The sequence below is a fragment of the Magnolia sinica genome, chromosome 10 (genome assembly GCF_029962835.1).
Source record: "Magnolia sinica isolate HGM2019 chromosome 10, MsV1, whole genome shotgun sequence".
In the NCBI taxonomy this organism is placed as follows: domain Eukaryota; kingdom Viridiplantae; phylum Streptophyta; class Magnoliopsida; order Magnoliales; family Magnoliaceae; genus Magnolia; species Magnolia sinica.
The window spans coordinates 87078905-87098735 of record NC_080582.1 but is presented as its reverse complement, the minus strand read 5'-3'; the positions used below and the strand labels follow the sequence as shown (position 1 = coordinate 87098735).

General features: G+C 40.8%; 1 protein-coding gene across 1 annotated transcript; it reads right to left on the bottom strand.

Moving 5' to 3' along the window:
- Positions 1-10344: 10344 nt before the first annotated feature.
- LOC131257591 (protein SMALL AUXIN UP-REGULATED RNA 51-like) lies at positions 10345-11428 on the bottom strand. The gene has a single exon (XM_058258373.1). The coding sequence runs from the start codon at positions 10979-10981 to the stop codon at positions 10466-10468; it is 516 nt and encodes a 171-aa protein (XP_058114356.1). The 5' UTR covers positions 10982-11428; the 3' UTR covers positions 10345-10465.
- Between the last annotated feature and the right edge of the window lie 8403 nt (positions 11429-19831).

Below are 19831 nucleotides of genomic sequence, written 5' to 3'. Positions count from 1 at the left end.
ACTTGCGCAAGTTGTTTAGTACGGTGTGCGCCAGACGGTTGGGAAGCGGATTGGGTGGTGACCCAACAGCGCAGGGTGGTGTTGGAAGCGGATTGGCTGGTGTACCTCACACCAGCTCTATAGCTGCTGTATTGACGTCAGCAAGTTCTGCAGGTATGATCATGAGGTAAGTGTTATATCCAAACCGTCCATCCATTTGGCGATCTAGTCTTAAGGCTTGAGACGAAAAATAAGACAGATCTAACTATCAAATGGACCACACTGCAAAAATTAGTGGGGGATTGAACTTCTACCATTGAAACCCTTTTGGGGTCACAGAAGTTTTGGATCAATATGAAATTTGTTTTTTCTCTTCATTCAGGTCTTTGTGACCTTATGAACAGATTGGATGGAAAATAAACGTTATGGTGGTCCCTACGAATTTTTTAACTGTGAAAATCATTATCTCTGCCGCTATTTTTGGTGTGGTCCAGGTGATCTTCGGATATGATTCGTTTTTTGTATAATGCTCAAAAAGGATCTCTAAAAATAGATGAACGGTGTAGATATGATAAATACATCAATTTGGGGCCCACGTAACTTTGATCTCCTTTGAACCGTTCGTACAACTCGGAGCTCGAGGTGCGTCAGTGCTCGCCTTCGAGCGACACGTACCTACAGCAGCCATATTTCACCAGCCAATCCGCTTCCGGTAGTGTTGGGCGCCTTGGGGCCCACCGTGATGCACGCCGTCCATCCATTTTGCCCACTAATTTCCCGGCATGAGGCTAAAAATGAAGCAGATCCGAAGCTCAAGTGGACCACACTACGGGTAATGACACCCACCGTTGAAACCTTCCTATGGCCCACCGTGATGTTTATTTGCCATCCAACCTATTGATGAGGTTACAGAGATCTATTTAAAGGGAAAAATAAATAAATTTATCAGCTTGATCCAGAACTTTTGTGGCCCTTGGGAAGTTCTAATGGTTGGCATTTAATCACCACTGTTTTCTGTGATGTGGTCCACTTGAGCTTTGATATGCTTCATTTTTTTAGCCCATGACCTGAAATGAGCTAGAAAAATGGATGGACGGCGTGGATAAACACCTACTTCACAGTGGACCCCACAGCACTGGGGTCACCACCCAATCCGCTTCCACAGCGTTGGTGTACACGATGCAGATATACAGCTCCATTTAAACCGTTCAAAACGAATGCCCCACTGAGATGGTTCATAACAGTAGGTAACCGAGAATGGTGTGGCCCCAGTCAATCTGATTTTGGGGCAATGCCACTGCCCATTCATAGGAATGCACGCGTGCTTTCTTCATTGTGGCACGTGAACCTGGGCCTTCCATCACGTGGATTAGACGGTTTAGATCTTCTGGCTCAAAATACGTAGAGTTTGCTTTCTACGTCGTGGCCCACCTAATATCTCCGTTGTGGGGAGCGGATTAGGCTAGACCCCGCTCCCACCTCTGACTGTGAGGCTCACAGTGATGTACGTGCCTTAAATCCACACCGTCCAGCCATTTTGAAAGCTCATTTTAGGGGCCGACTCAAATCTTAGGTGGGCTACACCAAAGTAAATAGTTGTGATTGAATCCCCACCATTAAAAACTTCATGGATTCTACAGGAATGTTTATTTGCCATCCAACCTATTGATAAGGTCACAAACTCTTAAATGAAGAGATTGCACAAATATCATCTTGATCCAAAGCTTTTGTGGCCCACCAGAAGTTTTTAATGGCCAATCAGCACTGTTTCCTGTACTATGGTCCATCATGCCCTAAAATGAGCTTTCAATATGGATGGACGGCGTACATGTAGTGACATACATCACAGTGGGCTGCACAGCGAGGGGTCCCACCCACCTTGGTGGATTCGGGGTCTCACTTAACCCTCTCTCCGTTGTGACTACAAACTGCATTGCTCAGAATTCAATAAAATGATAGCACTGGTGTGGCCCATTGCTCCGTGATCACCGGCCTTTGATCTGGTGGGCCACCAAGTGGACAATCGATCCAAAATAATAATAAAAAAGTTACCGTAACCACTTTGCATGGGCCACAGATCTGAGAGGATACGACTAGCGGTTGGGAATTTTTCAAAATAAATAAATAAATAAAATAAAAAAGAAGAATAAAAAAACAAAGAATGAGTCTTGGATTTTCTTTGATTTTGTTGCGACATAGTTAGCAAAACAGGATATGGCAGACAAAGGGTAGTACAGAAAATGTTTCCCAATGAATCTGGAATGGTTAAAGCTATAAATACCCAGACACATTTGGATAATTAAATGTTTGGTTTTAAATGGTTTGAAAGAAATGAACATAGCGTGTGTGTGTATACTTGTACGCGTGCACGTTCACGTGTCTCTATAGAGATGCTCACCCCAACCGGTTCTCATGAGAACTCATGAGGACTTTTTTTGTTAAAGAATTGGTCTCATGTGATGTGTATATGTAATCTAAGTTATGTTAGTCCTTCATCTAACTTTAAAAAAGGGTTTAGCAAAAGATTGAAGTAGTTTTTTAATTCAAGCGGGCCTGATGAAAATTAATTGTAGCCTAGTAGATCCAATTCCCATGAGCATTTTAGCTCTCTCTTATATAGAGCTGGGCATAATCCAACTAGATCTGGCAAATCCAACCTGATCTGAACCGAACCAAAGACTTAGATTGGTGCGGATCAAGTAGGACCACTAAAATCCGATCATACATCGGATTAAGTTCGAATCGTGGTTAATCCGAACCGATTTGATTCAAAATCCGAATGAACCCTAACCCCTCTTTCTCTACCCAAAGAAGGCGTTGCACCGACCCATCTCTCCTCCTTTCTCTCCCTCTCCCGATTTCCCTCATCTCCTTCCTTCTCTCCTGTAACATCCTGGATTTTTCACTATTTTGAATTTCCAAAAATCCTTGAAATTTTCTTCTGTAATTAGCTTATAATATTACCTACTAACCATTAGCACTCAATGTTAGTTGTACACGGCTGGTACCAGTAAAGAACCGCACAAGTCCGATTAATCAACCGTAGGAAGCCAACGAATCCGCCCGATCACTTGAACATCAGGTGTAGCCCCATGATTTACTCACAAAGGACTCAAATCTAACCAACTTATTGCTAACTAATCAAGACAATCATGATTCAATTAAAGATCTAATCGAGGCCGAGTCAGATAAGGCCCGGATATTGAATAATAGACCAAATCAACCCCATTATTCTTTTAGCTTAAAACCGACAGTTTAGAGTAATCATGACCAAATCTTCACTTTCACTAGTTATAAATAAGCCACACTATGAACATAGTTAATCCAAACTCTAATCATCGCCTACGAGAAAATTCAATACCTAATTCATTCAAAAAATGCCCCAATTTTCCGAACAAGCTGTAGACCGCTCGTTGGTGGGCCACTAGTCTCAAAACTATAGAATAATGTTCATCTTACTGGGCTTGACGTCCATCGCGGGAGTAGGACCTGGGTGTTGTCCAGAATCACCCAACTTGAGCCAAAGGACGAGTGCATGAGAAGTGCAAATATCCTAAAGGAAGAATCTGAAACTTAAGTGAATTGGGTCGTCCACTCTTATTCGAAGTTGAGAGTTTCGGACCGTCGGTTTGTGACCAAACTTCACATATAGAGTAAGGATATTTTCCTTCACATATCCGTATAGCCACAGCCCCGATCGACCATCGGTGACCGTTTAACAGACTTCTAATCATATCTGTTGATCGGCGCATCCAAATGGCGGGCCAATCATATCCACACGTAGATCGTCATTAGGGTAACTATCTTACGGTTTATATTGACTTGTACACCCCATAGTGGGCCCTAGAGGCTAGAAAAACCCTCCCATAGGGTTAGTATAGTAAAAACCCAACATTTGGGGCCATTGGCACCAAATCTAGCATTATAAAAGGGTCCCATTTAGGGCACCCCTCTTCCCATACGATTTTCCATCTTCAAAGGAGAGAGAGAGAGAGTGAAGGAGAGCAAGGGCGGACCATAGATTGAGGTGGGGCCAAGGGAACTCAATCTTGGAACTCTTTATCCCTTCTCTAAAAGAAAACCCTACACCACAACCACAAGAATCGTTCCACTGATTGTCTAGGTAAGATCCTTCATCCTTTTTTCTTAAAATTCTTGTGTTGAGAAGGGATTGGCATGGATTTCTAATATGCAAATGTGTGCTTTAGGGATTCCGGCCGATTGACCCCAAATCCACCCTCCTAGGTCGTTTTCAAGATCTCAATGATCCATAGGTGCAGACTATTGTTCTTAGGTGGCCTAACACCAATTTTAGTATGAGTTTAATGATTTTGCTTGCTTGGATGATGCATTTAGAGAATCTAGACGAACTTAGGGAAGACCCTACCCTTGATCCTATCGATTCACATGGAATGGTTATGGAATGTTGTTGCCTTTCATATGATTTGGTTTGAATAGATGATTGCATGTACTTGTCTTATTTGGTTCTCATATGATGTTACCTCATAGCATGTATGATCTATTAACTCTTGTGTAATTTGGTTCTGTTATGTATAGAAAGTGCTTAGCTTCCTCACTAACCCACACAAAAAATATGCACTCTTGATTCATGATATTGGTAGCTTTGCTTGATAGGAAAAATCTAAATTGTATGTTGAGAAAATATGAAACATGATATTATTTTATGGTAGATGCTAACCCTACTAGTTGGCATGCTATAGATTACCATCAAATCCTTGAGTTGGTCAGGAATATGAGGAGAGTGAAGGTGGTCCTGTTGGTAGGACTGCCCTAAGGTTAAACCCATGGATTTGGGCGGGTGCGTGTGGGCGACAGTAGTTAGGCTACATGGGTCGCTCATACCCGATGTCGTCTGTCTCGTACTCGCCTAAACTCGTGCGGTCTAGCCTACTTACTGACCAACCTTGTTTGTTAACCATGTTTGCCCACACCTGTATGGAACCTAGAACACCCTTCAACCATTGGAGCTCATTGCCAACCATTTGAAATCGATCCACTGACTCAAGAACCGGACATGGTGGAATGGGACACTGTGTCCGGGATATCGGCCTACGCTGGGGTGACACGCCTCCTCATAGTGATCGCGAGCGATCCTACATTTCAGCACTCCCCATGTGCTTGAAGTTAGGGATGGGGGAAACCCGACGGGATCAAGGATCGCGGGGTCTTGGCCTCACACGTTGGGGGGTCTTGGCCTCGTAACTAGTTTAGGGCATTGATACGTGGGGTGTACCAGTTTTTCCAACCTACTGGATGAATAGACTTAACTAAGAATTCGGCTAACACGATCATTGCATCGCACTAGTTAGGGGGCGACTTGGCAGTCGAGGTCGCTTTGAGGGAGTGTTGGTCATACGTGATTGTTATATGGAGTCGCTCGAGGGAGTGTTGTAGCGAGGGCATACATCATATCATCTATCATGCATATGCATTAATAAGATTAGTTAGTTGTTTATGAATGATTGCTTTTCATTAAATTCATATTATAACTGATGCTTATTACAACTTAAGACTAATAGCACCCACTAAGTTGATCACTCACTCCCACTTTGAGACGGTGTTTTAAAACACCAACCAGACTCACCTGTACCTGCAGGTGATGCTGAGTATGAGGAGCCCGACGACGCAAGCCTCGAGGAGGAGGACGAGTTCTCCTACTTCCAGTTGATGGGCAATTCTCCATCAGCATAGTGGACGGGATTTGGATCACCGAGTAGTGAACTCGGCCCTATTCTTGTGGACATGACATTTCTTGTGATTTTGATGGGCAACGCCTTGTGCGACCCATTTATATTCTTTTGGACTTGTATATATATTTGAACTCTGTCGTTTCAGTAGACTTGTTGTGATTGTGATTCATGTTTCAAGTAATTCCATACTGCGCATTTAAACCTGATTAAACGCATATTAATGAAAAATTGATTATAAGTGATACCCGGGAACTTGGGAGTCAAGTGTATGCACGACCCCCAATTTTCAGGGTGTTACATCTCCTCCTTTCTCTCCTTCTTTCTCTCCCGGTTTCCCACATCTCCTTCTTTCTCTCCTCCTTTCCCTCCCTTTCTCTCCCTAGACTCAACTCGATCCAACTCGATTCAGTTTCTTAGACCGAGTCGGACTCAGTTTGGGTCAGGCCAGTAAGGATTCGAATCAGATCAAGTTAGCCCTGCTGGACTCGGATCGGATCGAGTTCGAGTTAGATTCTTGAAAAATCGAATCGAGTTGAGTTGAACTCGATCCGGTCCGACTCGACTCGATGCCCACCTCTACTCATATGATGTGTATATGTAATCTAGGCTATATAAGTCCTTCATCTAACTTAAATTGAGGGTTTAACAAAAGATCAAGTTGTTTTTTATATCCAAGTGAGCCTAGTGAAAATTAAGTAACCCACCAAATCCAATTCCCATGAGCATTTCAGCTCTCTTATATACACACACATTGAGTGAGAGAGAGAGAGAGAGAGAGAGAGAGAGAGAGAGAGAGAGAGAGAGAGAGAGAGAGAGAGAGAGATGCTCACCTGTGCACCTTTTTTGCATGAGCACCTATATGCACCATTGCACACATGTCATGGGAACATAATATGAATGGTCCACATGATGCAGCACCCCTTGAAACCACATAAGCTCAACTTTCAGCTTGATATAAAACTTTGGTGGGCCATGACAAAAGGAAACAATTTCCTCCCAAGCATCCATCCAAGATTTTAGACTTCGTTGCAGCCATCGGGTCAAGTTTAAGGGGTGAAGCTCTGGCTCTTCTAAGCTAGGCTACCTGGCCCATTGCCACTCCTCCATTGATCCAACATCCGAGTACATGCACAAGTACTACAATTTATAAACGAAACAACAGGGGCACATTATCATACATGTCGGTTGAATAACGATGAATTGTTCTCTTCTAGTAATGATAAACTTAGAAATAGACCAATCGTGATCTTTGTTACCAAACGTACTTAATCAATGATCAGAATGTTAATTGAAATTGTCCCAACTGGTTCTATCTGCCATGGTCCAGTTTCTTCATCTGGAGACGTTGATTGTGCCAAATGATATTATTTCTTTCAATCTTGTCTGGTCCATAAACAGGCTAGAAATTGTTTGTGGGCCTTTCTACTCTGTTTTTTTTTTTTTTAGGAAACTCAATTGATGTGTGTTTCTAGTTTTCAATCAATCAAAACATGATAAACCCCGCCAAACACGCATCCTTTTGGAGCCAACATGGCACCGTTACCGTGAATGTGAACTCTAGCCATTTTTTAATTCATCCAGTGGCTTTGTACTCATGTGGCCCACATGATAAGTGGATCTGATCGTCTGGATCATAGACACGTGTTTATAAATCTGCTCTTGTGTGCCAATTAAGTAGAACTAACCAAATTGTAAGTTGGGTCTATATGGGGTTTGGTTAGGGTCCAAATAAGTTGGGTCTATGTGAGGTATGGTTTAGGTCCAAGTCCAAATAAGTAGGGTTTAGGTGGGGTCTGGGTAACAAGGTAGGGCTGCCCAAAGCATAACTTACACGTTATGTCGGGTCAAAACAAGTAGGCCTAAGCCCGCCCATGATGATTATGCATGGCTCGAACTGAGCCCAGTCAGATCTTGAGGTGGGCCACCCATTTTTGCGTAAGATCTGGACTGTTCATTAAGTGTACCCCTTCATGTTCTGATATATGATAAAAATGCCCTCGAAATCGCATGGAGACCGTTGGGTTTTTTTTTTAGTGCGGTGAACCTGATCAATACGGACGGATTAGGACGATCCACTGGTAAATAACGATTTGATCAACTTTTGGACCAGTGGGTCCGGGTGCAACCAAAATTTCAGGCTTTGGGCTGCACCTGCGGTCTAAGCCCGTTCTGGGTTCGGGCCACGAAGGTCCTTGGGCCTTATAGTGTCGGGCCCGACCACCGGACTATTGCTGCCTCTGGCTACACACGTGTGGTAGCCCTGCACTTCCCGGACATGGATTCGGTAGTGACCCCTCTGGTACCGTCCTCAGTACTGAGAAAGCTCCGTGAGTCCAACTATGAGCTGTACACGAACCGAGCTACCTTGGTTAACTCTCTGAACTCGATTGGAAAAAGCTTGATTCGGCTCAGTTCAACTCAGCAAGTTAAGCTGATTTTTAGAAATCGAAAATATTTTGAGCCAAGTTTGAGCTTGTCCGAGCTTGAATCGACCCAGATCAAATCAATTCGGTGACTTGATTATTTTGATGTTGATGTTGCTCACCAAGCCATTGTTTAAATGACTTGACGAAGCGTTGTAGGCTGGTGGTGAAAAAGGTATAAATACGAACCAAATCACAGCATGCTCAAACTCTACATGATAGAACTACTATTGTATCTTGATTTTGATGCTGACCACTGAGTGTTTGATAAAATACCTATAAATTGCTACTACTCTTTTGTATATGGTAAGAAATTGAAGGTACACTTCATGTGTTTGAGAAAATGTTATACATGCTTAAACTACCTAGGTTGCTGACCAGTTAGGCTCGAGGACCAAGCCGAGCTCGAGATGGGGTCAACTACTTGCTGAGCTAAGTCTGCCAAGCCCGACTCCGTTCAACTCGTGTATAACTCTAACCATGATGTATATGTTTTTATCCACTTTGTTCATCCATTTTGCCAGCTCATTTTAAGCCATGAGCCCAAAAATGAGACAGATCCAAAGTTCAAGCGGATTACACTCCAGGAATAATGGCGAATGAATACCTTCGGTTGAAAGCTTCTAAAGGCCACAAAAGTTTTGAATCAAGTTGATATTTGTGTTTTCCTTTCATAGAGGCTCACGTAACTTAATGAACAGGTTGGATGCAAATAAACGATGGTGAGCATCATTATCCCTTCTGCTTCCTATGATGTGGTCCACTTGAGCTTTGTATATGCCTCATTTTTGGAATCATACCCTAAACTAAGCTGAAAAAAATGGATGAAGAGCAGGGATAAAACACACGCATCATGGTGGGTCCCACAGCTTTCCTAGTACCGAGGTCGGTATGGGAGGGGTCATACCGAATCCGGCTCCTCCCTTCCCAAGCTGGCGCACGTGGCAATATGGAAGTCTCGTGCCATATCAGAGCTTTTTCCATCAGGTGTGCTACACTTCTTGATCTTCTAGCTTCAAAGAACAGGCCATTTTGCACCTAAGGTGGGCACAAATTACGGACAGATGGACGGCTAGAAAAGAATCACCAATCGATCGTTCCACTCCATACATTGTGGCCCACTTGAGGGGGCTCTAACGAAGCCAGGGTTTAAACCGTCAGGGGCACTTGCACTTTCTGGTAGGGTAGTCTATGGGCCGGGTCCGTCCTTTCCAGGCCCTTGCCTTGTAATACTAAAATCTTGGACCCGGATCCGGGCCTGCCGATGTTTATCGGCAACTGCAAGTAAGGATATCGCCACTTCCAGTTTTTGTCTGTTGTTATCTACATTTGGAGGCCTGAGCCCAGTCTGCATAGGTGGGCCAGCAATGGGCTTTCAAGTCTACAGAGTTTGTAGACTCACCGGCTAGTGGGCCATATGGGCCTGTACCGGATCCATTGCTAGCAGCTAGGCCCAATACAAGCTTTCATTCAGGCCTAGCCCTTTTTCAGCCCTTGCTGGCAACTAGCAAGAGGCCGGTTCCCGTACAACGTCTGTAGAATAAGCTTCTTCTAAAACTATATGTGTGGGCCCATTGCTGTCTATGCTTGTCATCTAGTCCGTCCATCATGTGTATCTCCTCATTTTGTCATTGGATCCAAAAATCCAGATCCATCCAAAACTCCAGCTGCTCACACTGTAGAATTATGCACGATTCCTCTAAAATAGTATATTGCGGCCCACATTAGTTTTGGAATGGCCTGAGTTTTGTGGATGTCCATTCATCCTGGCGGTTCACTTCTTATGACTGCTTTGGATGGCATATACAAAATACGGTGTGCCACAAATCCAATCTAAAAGGTTTTATTGGTAGGTGTCCACCAGTACGGATGGGGACGCCCACCATTACAACATTCCCGGTTTGTGGGGTTCACCATGTTTGTATATTCCATCCAATCCATTTGTAAGATGGACCACAGCAGTTTTAATGAAAATCATAAATATCAAGCCAACCCAAAACTCGGGATGGGCCACACCAAGTGATTTTATGTGTTTTAAGCATGATTTTACACGGTGTGTTTTGGATCCTTATAATTTTTGGGATCCAAGGAGAAGCATGAGGGGTTCACATGATGAACGGAGTGGATTTATGGCTGTATGCCCCAAATCAGATATATAGAAGAAGGGAGTGAAACTAATATATATATATATATAAAATCCTTGATAAAATTACAAAACTGCCACTTCGAAATACCTACGTGAAATCTCTCTCTACCTTACCTTATTCAAATTCTCTCATAAGCTTCTCCTTCTTCACATGAAAAGCCCAAAAATGAAAATACAAAGAGAGTAACGAGAGTAACGGTAACTTATCATCTACACATAGGCTTTGGAGGGTGATGAGATGTGGAGATCTCAGCCCTTGATGAGCAGCACCCCACCATCTCCTTCTCTCCATTGAATCCAATCTCCTGCATGAAGAAAACCTCCCTCTTCTCCTCAACTACCTTCAGAATCCTTTCAAAGACGGGTACCTCACATGGAATCCTCAGAACTCCTTCCTGCTGGAATCCAAACTCCTCTTCAGCTTCCCTCAGCAGAATGCCGAAAGCTCTGTGGGTTAGATACTCTGTTGGGATGACGAATCTCTTCATTTCTTCCCCGACAGAGACGGCAAGGAATCCTTTCGGGACGGCTCCATCACCAGTGCTGCTGGACAGAGATGAAACAGAGCTGTCCGAGAAGGATAGCGTCCTTTTGAGGAATTTCATACTCTTGCTGCTACTGGTTGTGGTTGGTTTTGGAGCATTTGCGAGTTTCTTCCATTTCTTGAGGATCTGTTGAAGCCTAACAATATCACTGATCTTGTTCGGCTTCTTTTGATCCATGGTTTCTTTGAATGGAGATTACTCTCTCTCTCTCTCTCTCTCTCTCTCTCTCTATTGATTTTGCTGATTGAAATGCTTCAAGAAGCAAAACTCAGAAAGGATATCTGTTGGTATTCTTTGAAAATTTTAGATGGGATATTGATTTTGCTTGTTGAAATGCTTCAAGAAGAGAAACCCACCAAGGATTCTCTGTTTGGTTTCTGTGGAAATCTCAGATGGGTGGTGTTGAAATTTAAAGAAGTTGAGATGCTTGAGATGCCGTATTTTTATTGTTTTTTATTGGGTTTTTTTTAATGGTTGTTAATTCAAATTAAAAAAATGATTATTTTATAGAAGGTTTCTGATGCAACTGCCTCAAGAATCACAAAACCCATCAAGGGATTTTGTTTGTTTAGACTCAGATGAGTAATTCTCGCATTGAAAGGAGTTGGGGCGTTCTTGGTTTCTGCATTTCTGTTGGTTTTTTACTCTCCTGGTTTCTGCATTTCCGTTAGTTTTTTACTCTCTCTCTCTCTCTCTCTCTCTCTCTCTCTCTCTGCGCTTGGGTTTCTGCTGGAACTGCCCAAGAATAAAAAACCCATGAAGAGTGTTGTTTCAAAGAGAGAAATGCTCCATTGCTGTTAGAGTACTATAAGATATAGTGCTCCTAGTTGCATTGGGAGACATAGAAGATCCAATTTATTGATCTAGACCGTTCATTGGATCTAAAATAGATTTACTGTTCTACCATGAAAATATGACATGAATCCTATAATTTTAAACCTACGATCGTTAGCTTTTTAATATGGATGGTCAAGATCATTATGACAAAAATAGGTCCAATCTGCAGTTTAATCATTGTATTTCTTGGGGTCCACCATAGATTGCTTATGATTCCAATGATTCACTTTTTTTAGGCCATCCTAACCAATCAGTACCTGGCCCGAGAAAAGAACGGCTTAAAAAATTAAGAATCAGGGATGGATTGGATCATCCAATCAGTATAATTTTTCTGAAGTACCCAATAAAATGGGTTCTGGACTTAGTAGACAGTTCTGATTGGTCGATCTGACTGCAAAATTGACCTAATTTGACTAAGAATACTATAGTCATTCGGTTTTGGATGTGGCTCTCTTGATTTCGATATTTGAAAAGAAAGCTAGGTAGTCCTTTGGACTACTGAAGTGAATGGTAAATGGTCAGCGGGGCCACGTGGATCATGTAAAACCCACTTCAGAAGGTGGGCCTCATCATGGACGAGCCATGATCGGCCGTCCTCATTTCTTAGGATGATCCTAACCATTCAAGAGAAATGGATTGCAGAGAAATGGATGATCCTAACCGTCTTAGGCTGAATGGGTAGGGAGCGGATTAGATGCGACCCGGGCCTCACCCAAGACGGTGCGGCCCTTACCGTGGGGCCCACCTTGATTTATATATTATATATCCACTCTGTCCATCCGTTTTTCCAGATTATATTACAATATTATTCCTAAAATGAACCAGAGACAATGATCAGGTGTACCATACCATCAGAAACAGGGATGATTGATCGTCCTACCATTAAAAACTTCTTAGGGCGCACATTAAAGTTTCCGTAGTGTTTATTTACCATCCAATCTATTTAGAAGGTCAAATAAGCCCGGATGATGGTAAAACAAACAAATATAAATATCAGCTTGATCCAAAACTTTTTTGGCCCATTAATGGTCAATCACCACTGTTTCTGATGCTATGGTCCACCTGATAATTAAATCTACTTCATTTTTGGAATAATTCTCTAAACTGATCTGGAAAAACGTATGGACGGCTTCGATACATAACACATACATCAAGGTGGGCCCCACGGTAACCACGTGATAAGGGCCGCACCAACTTGGGTGTGGCCAGGGGTCTCCCCTAATCCGCTCTCGTAACATCATGACGGTCAATAACTACCTAAGAGTTAGAACTACCTCATTTTTTTGGTCCATGCCTTAAAATCAGCTGAAAAAACAGAAGAAGAAAATGAACGGTGGGAGATATACAACAAATGCATCAAGGTGAGCCCCACGATCAGGATTCTTCTTGGAAACGCATACTTTTTTTTTTTTTTTCCAATGGCCTAAGTGGGACCCATCCTTACACATGGCCCATTTGAGTCCCCAAATGGTATAGGTTTCATGTTGCCCGTTGGTGGGTATGGTTATAGGTACCTGTCCACACCATTCATCTGAACCGTTCATCTCCAGAGACAGGACCGATGATCTCCTCCAACCATTTTTTGCTTGCTACCATATACATAGTTTGGATCATCCAATCAGTACACGTTTTACAAGGCATCCTATAAAGAGCGCACTCAATCTAATGAACGGTCAAGATAGGTTGTATGGATGGAAACGAGTTCAAATACAACTAAGTGCATGGAAAAACGGCTTGGTCCACCAGATCATTTACTTGGGTTTTTACCCCAACTGCCTCAACAATCAAACCACGTAGACCATCAGTATCTATGTATTTAAAATTCAACCCTCATAATGCTGAGATTTGAAGGAGTCGAAGATGCCTTGGTATATGCTTCTCAACATTTATTCATGAGAATTGACATTTACACCCACATTGTTGATCGATCCACCCTTTCTTTCTACTTTTGGTAATACAAATAGCACTACAATACAACCTTTTTAAAAAATTTATTAATAAAGAAAGTACAAAAGGGTGGTGTTGTTGAATTGACAGAAGTAAAAAAGAAAGGGTGTATTTATCAAAAAGAGAGGGTGTAAATATTAGCCCATTTGTTTAATGATACTAACTCATTTTATAATTTTTATTCTCTTCTACTATCCTTACTTTCTTTATTAGATTTGGGTGCATGAAGATCATGGAAGATGGCAATTTCGAGGGTTCCATGTGATATGGCCTTATGATCAAGGAGATCGTTATTTGATACTCTGACCGCGTATGATGCTTGATACACATGCACTCAGAGATTGTACACAAGGAATACATTGTTGCTAATATCCAATTGGCTAAGCAATCCCAACCTCTGATTCATAGGCACTTGTTTGTTGAAAAAGAGGACTTTTGGATTTATTTATTTTTCCCTTAACCATGCAATGAATATCTACCCATCAGTTAATCAGCTAATCAAATAAGCAGAAAATTTGGTTTGTGATACATCTAATTTGGACCATTTAATTTATTTCATACATGTAATTTTTAAGTAATCAAGGATTACATTTTGCCAAAGTATCAATGATCTTCTCATGATCTAAAGTTACAAGAATGCATGTATACATGAGGATTACTTTAATGCCATCAATTTGCAATATTTGTAAGTGAATATTGAGCTAGCACCTAAGTTAGTTTTGGACCATTTAAAAAAATGTGGTGATTTTCAAGCTGCAAACATGGAATGGTTGTGTGGAAATATAGGCTGTCCAAATCACCTTTGATGTGAACCTATATAGGCTAACCTTTAAAGTGAGTTGCCTATCATACCAGCATGCTTTTGATGTAAGCTATTTATTATTATGGGTTGACCTTTGATATGGTGGACTATCCGTTGTATGGGCTCACATTAATACGGAGTCATCTATCATGTTGAGCCTACCTTTGATGTGAATGGTCTACCATATGGGGCTTCTTTTGATATGGACCGTGAGAAAGATCCTACTTTAACATGAAAAGAGAGAGTAGAGAATTAATAAGCTAAAAGAGCTAAAACAAAAAATTTATTAATATAAGTAGCTTTTTAAAACATATAAATTATTTATACAATGATACATACCAAACTAACTTAAGTGAAAAAAAAGTAACTTAATGACTTAAGTTAAAAAATTACTTATTTGATGGTATTCAAACATACCTTTAAAAATAAGTTAAAACTTATTTTAGATAATCACAACCATGTATTAGAGATCATGATTGCAAGTTATCAAATTTATTTTTAATCATTATCAAAAAAGAACTATTTTTTTTTAAAGGAATTGTTTGGTTACACCTAATTTTGTGAAATATAATGAAATCTTGCAACAAATTAGTTTGATTAATCTTGAAACTTCATGATATATGGTGCTACCAAATACACAATAATTCATAATTCTGAGCCTCTGGCTCACTAAAATAAGGAAGTCATGCATGCATTAGGTTGAGGAAATTCTCATATACATTTTTAACAGTATTTTGCATGTTTAAATAATGGAATTAAGAAAGATAGCCTGAAGAACGCCTTCCGACGTTGGCAATGCACCTAGTCTCCACTATAACGGAGAAAGCTTGATATTTAGTAGCCTGATGTAAATTGTTGAACTTTTGTTATGCAATTATAAGAATTCATAATGTGAAAGAAAAAAAATGTTTGAAATGTGTGTGTGTGTGTGTGTGTATTCTTTTAAGTTGTTTTGTTATGTGTTTTTTTAGTATGGTTGTTAGAGATAAGGTGGAATATTTATTTTATGATAGTCATCATTGAAGCGACTTATAATTAGTTCATGTTATATATATATATATATATATATATATATATAAAATAACTAACTAATTTCTTGAAGGTGGCTAAGATCTGTTTCCCTAGAAAAGAGAATAGATGCTAGATAGGGCAAGTGGGGCATGTTTCCTTAAAAATGAGATTAAAACCTAAACACGAGAGAGAGAGAGAGAGAGAGAGAGAGAGAGAGATTTTCATGCAACTGGTCTCGTTATGGCACACCAAGGTGAGATGGGGCACCCCAAACATTAAGCAAATCAAACTATCATGTGAGTATCCATGTGATCGAATGTGGATTTTTTTGGTTGGTTGACTATTATTTTCTATAACGAGGCCTGGCCCACCGTATTTTCATGGTGGGTCAATCCTAATAGACGGGTGGAGTTACATATTATCACAGTGGGCCCCGCACACAGCTAGTCGGATACTCATCTTTCACATATGGCACATCCACCATTTGGATCGCTTGTTGAGTGGCTACGATATCACAGACCTGTTTCTCATTCGCACATGTATTACTTATATGTACACGTACGAAAGAGGAAAGAAAATGTGGACCATTGGCTTAAGATGTTATGGTAGGCCATTTAATTCAGTCAACGGTCAAAGCAGTGAAATGCAATCGTACAAATTGGCTACGTAATTTATTTTATTTTATTTTTTAAAGAACTTAAGTTGGATTACTGTATGTATATTAATATATCCCAAGTTGGCTGATGATTGCAAAGGCCATGTGATATTTCTGCATTGGGTTTGCAAGCGTTTACTCCCTATTTTTCTTTTTGTTTCAGTTCACATGACACTAAATCTCATGAACTTAAAAATTGTCTCTCTCTATCTCTCTCTCTCTCTCTCCATAAAGCTTCCAGTCCCAAGGGATCCAGATCGTTGATCTGATGGGCGAAACTGCGACTGGGGGATGCCCCAAAAATCTCTAGGGATGGAAGATCTTAAGCCTTCGGACTGTTGACCTACAAACAACGGTCAAGAAAACAATAAAGCAACTGTTCTCATTCATCGAGAAAGTAAGACACTGTGGTATCCACCATCCATTTTGGGCCCATCATATCATCCGTCTATATCAATGAAGCATGGGCCACTCATCTACCAGAATTTAGAGCCTGGAAAACGTGTGCACCTGCTGAGGCCCACTACATAATAAGTAGATGAATGGAGTCCTCTGTGTGTTTTGTTACTTCTAAAGATAGTATTGAGTCATTGACAATACAAGTGGCATAGTTGTAGGGCAATCAAGACCGTCCAAATTACTGACCTAACTATGATGAAGTACAGCTGATGACCTGCACTAATACGACAGCACTGACCATCTGATTTTCCATCCTAATTTGGACCACTCACTATTTACTTTTTACTAATAATTTAATAGCTACTATTGGATGGTTAGGATTGCTCTATCATGCTCCATCCACAACGAGACCCATAATTTCACTAGCCTGGACAATTGATTTGGACAGTTGATTTATCAAGTTAAGCCAATGGCTCATTTTTATTTTTTTTTGTCCATAACAAATATCCATTTGGGAGCTTGGACGTAGATTGCATTAGAATTCAAATCATAATTACATTGAAATTAATGTGATGTTAAATTTTCAATTATGTTTTGCTGAAATGCATTAGAATCCAAATCTACCAAAGTAGCTTATACTTATAATGCATTGGAATTTTTTGATATATTTACATGACCTAAATTGTGAAAAGTTTATTGGCATGTATACTTTTGCAAAAAATTTAAAAAATATGAACCTCAGGTGAGCCACAAATATAAATATCACAAGCGACTCATTAATATTCTTTTATTGTCTATTTAGATGTCCAACGTTTGGATAATTCATATCATTTTATTGATGTAATTTTTTCGTTGCAATAGATAATTTAAATGTTTTAAAAAATCAACAACATACAATGCATACAATGAATTAATAGCCTAAAGACACTTTAGTTAAATGTGTAACTTTCATACCTCTAAAAAGTAGCCATAAAAAAATATTTTATTTGAATTCCAAAAAACCTAACATTTTGGTAAGATTTCAAAATGCATCTAAATAGTGTATTTAAAATATCTTTTATTTCATTTACCTCTAAATCCATAACTCCCAAATATAAAAAGTAATTAACTAGATTTGAAATACAAGTATTTACAACTAAATCTAAGGTATTAAATGAGCCATCAGTATCCAATAACAGAGTGACAGTTTCCATGATGTAACTACCTATATATAACTGTAGCATAACCATTTTTTAATACCTTAACACCTGTGTAACCCAAACACATGTTGATGAGTCACCACCATTTTGAAAATGGAGAGAAAAATACACAATCACAGCACGTGAATTAAAATTTAATTAGTAAGTCACTAGTTGATTTTACAGTACAGTGGGTATGGGTACGGGCTTTGAATTTGATTAGTTTAGATGATCCATCAGGTCTGGTAACATGATATGTTCTCTACAAACCTATTTTCTAATCTTAGTTTGCCGATCCGTATCTATTTCTATATTATTTCATTTTTTATGGACACATGGCGCGTAGAACTGATGCCATGTGGTGCAATGGGCTACGTAGCATTAGGACAACCTTTAAATTCAATACAATATTACATGCATGGAAATCCTCATATGCTAGTTCACCACCATTCTTAAAGTAATAGTGACATATCCGTCATGTACATGGGATGGATCTACTGTGATCCGAACCATTCAAATTGGTCCTGATTTAAGATGAATCTTACCCAAAAAATCATATTGACCAAATGATATCAAGCATTGGATTTGCACTTTTAATTTTGACCGCCTGCAACTTTTTTTTCTAACTATTTATTTGATTGGCTCCAACGGATGGTTAGGATTGATCAGGTAGTGTGATTTTTGAGTGGTCCACAATTTTGATGGTGAGAAATCCGTGCTGCGTGTACGGAGATGGGTCACCAGCAACTTGAAAATGGTGGTGAACTACCACGGGAGGCTCAACCCACAAGCTATGTCACCATGGGAGTGGAGAGTTGAGATTGGAGCATGTGCTAACACGGCATACAAGGACAAGATCCAAGGCGTCCATCAGGTGGGTCCCACCGTGTAGATGGCACGGCCCAAACTTCCGGCCTTTCTATTCATTTGACGTGGGACAATGTTAGAAACAGATGGACGGCTAACAAAATTTGAATAAGATTGTTTCTTCTTATCTGTCCGTTTGTTCTCTGAAATCTAGGCAACCTGATAAACGGACAAGCGTAATTTTTGGGTCAGGCATCTACACGGTGGGACCCACCTGAAAGAAATAATATCCCTTTTCGAGGAATTATATTATCCTCGAACAGTGAGTTTCACGTGTGGGGCCAGGTCCCAGTGAAATACACCGTTGATCTGGTGGACTAAGACTTGGATTGAGGATCCCAAAACAACACGTGTCAGTGCTTGGGCTTTAATTGGTTACAAGTGGGCCATTGCTGTTTTTATTTCTTAGCCGTCTAAGTACAGGACGGTAATCAAAAGGTTGGAACTGTTTCATCAGGGAATTTTTTGGAGAATCCAATATTCATTGTGGGGCCCATCATATTAATGGTTTGGATCATTGGACCATGAGCCCTAAATTTACAAATCCATCTCATTAAGTGGTCGAGTTCTCAGACAAAACTTCCCTATTGTGACCAGATTTTCTACATGTGGGGCCCATGGTTTTGTGATCCAGACCATTGAACGCGTGGATCCCACCATGGATGGACCACCCTCAAAGAATTTCTTCAATCAGACAATCTTAACCTTTTAATCGTTGGCATGAAAATAGATGGTTGAGAAGAAATACGCCAATGGCTTGGGAGATTTTGAGGGCGTGGTCTTTCCATGATCGGGGCAATAAATAATTAGCTAGTTGTCCTGATGCACCAAGATGGTCATCCAGACCATTGATTTGATGGGGACAGTCCGGGATGAGTTATGATGGCCAAAAAATCATCAACGGTGGAGCGATTTGGATGGTGCGGATCTGGTTCGTGCGTGTCATGCTCATACGTGTTCACGCTGAACTGGAGGCGGATTGCCTGTGATCCCGACCGCACAAAGTTCCTGCTGTCTGAAGTTAGGTGGGGCCCACCGGGATCCTGTCCATCCGTTTTGCCAGCTCCTGTTAATGCAGGAGCCCAAACATGAGGCATATACAAAACTCAAATGGGCCACAGGACAGGAAACATTGGGGATTGAACATCCACCGTTGAAACATTCCTGGGCCCCCGGAAGTTTTGGATTTTGTGCCTTCAGTTCATCCCAGTAAAACTGACCTTGTGAACGGTTTGGATGGTATATAAGCATCACGGGACCTAGGAAGGTTTCAACGGTTGGCATTCCCCCCTGTCCCACTTGAGTTTTGGATCTATCTCATGTCCTGACAT

Excerpts from the sequence above, each read along its gene's own strand:
- LOC131257591 (XM_058258373.1), bottom strand. The coding sequence starts at position 10,981 with ATGGATCAAAAGAAGCCGAACAAGATCAGTGATATTGTTAGGCTTCAA.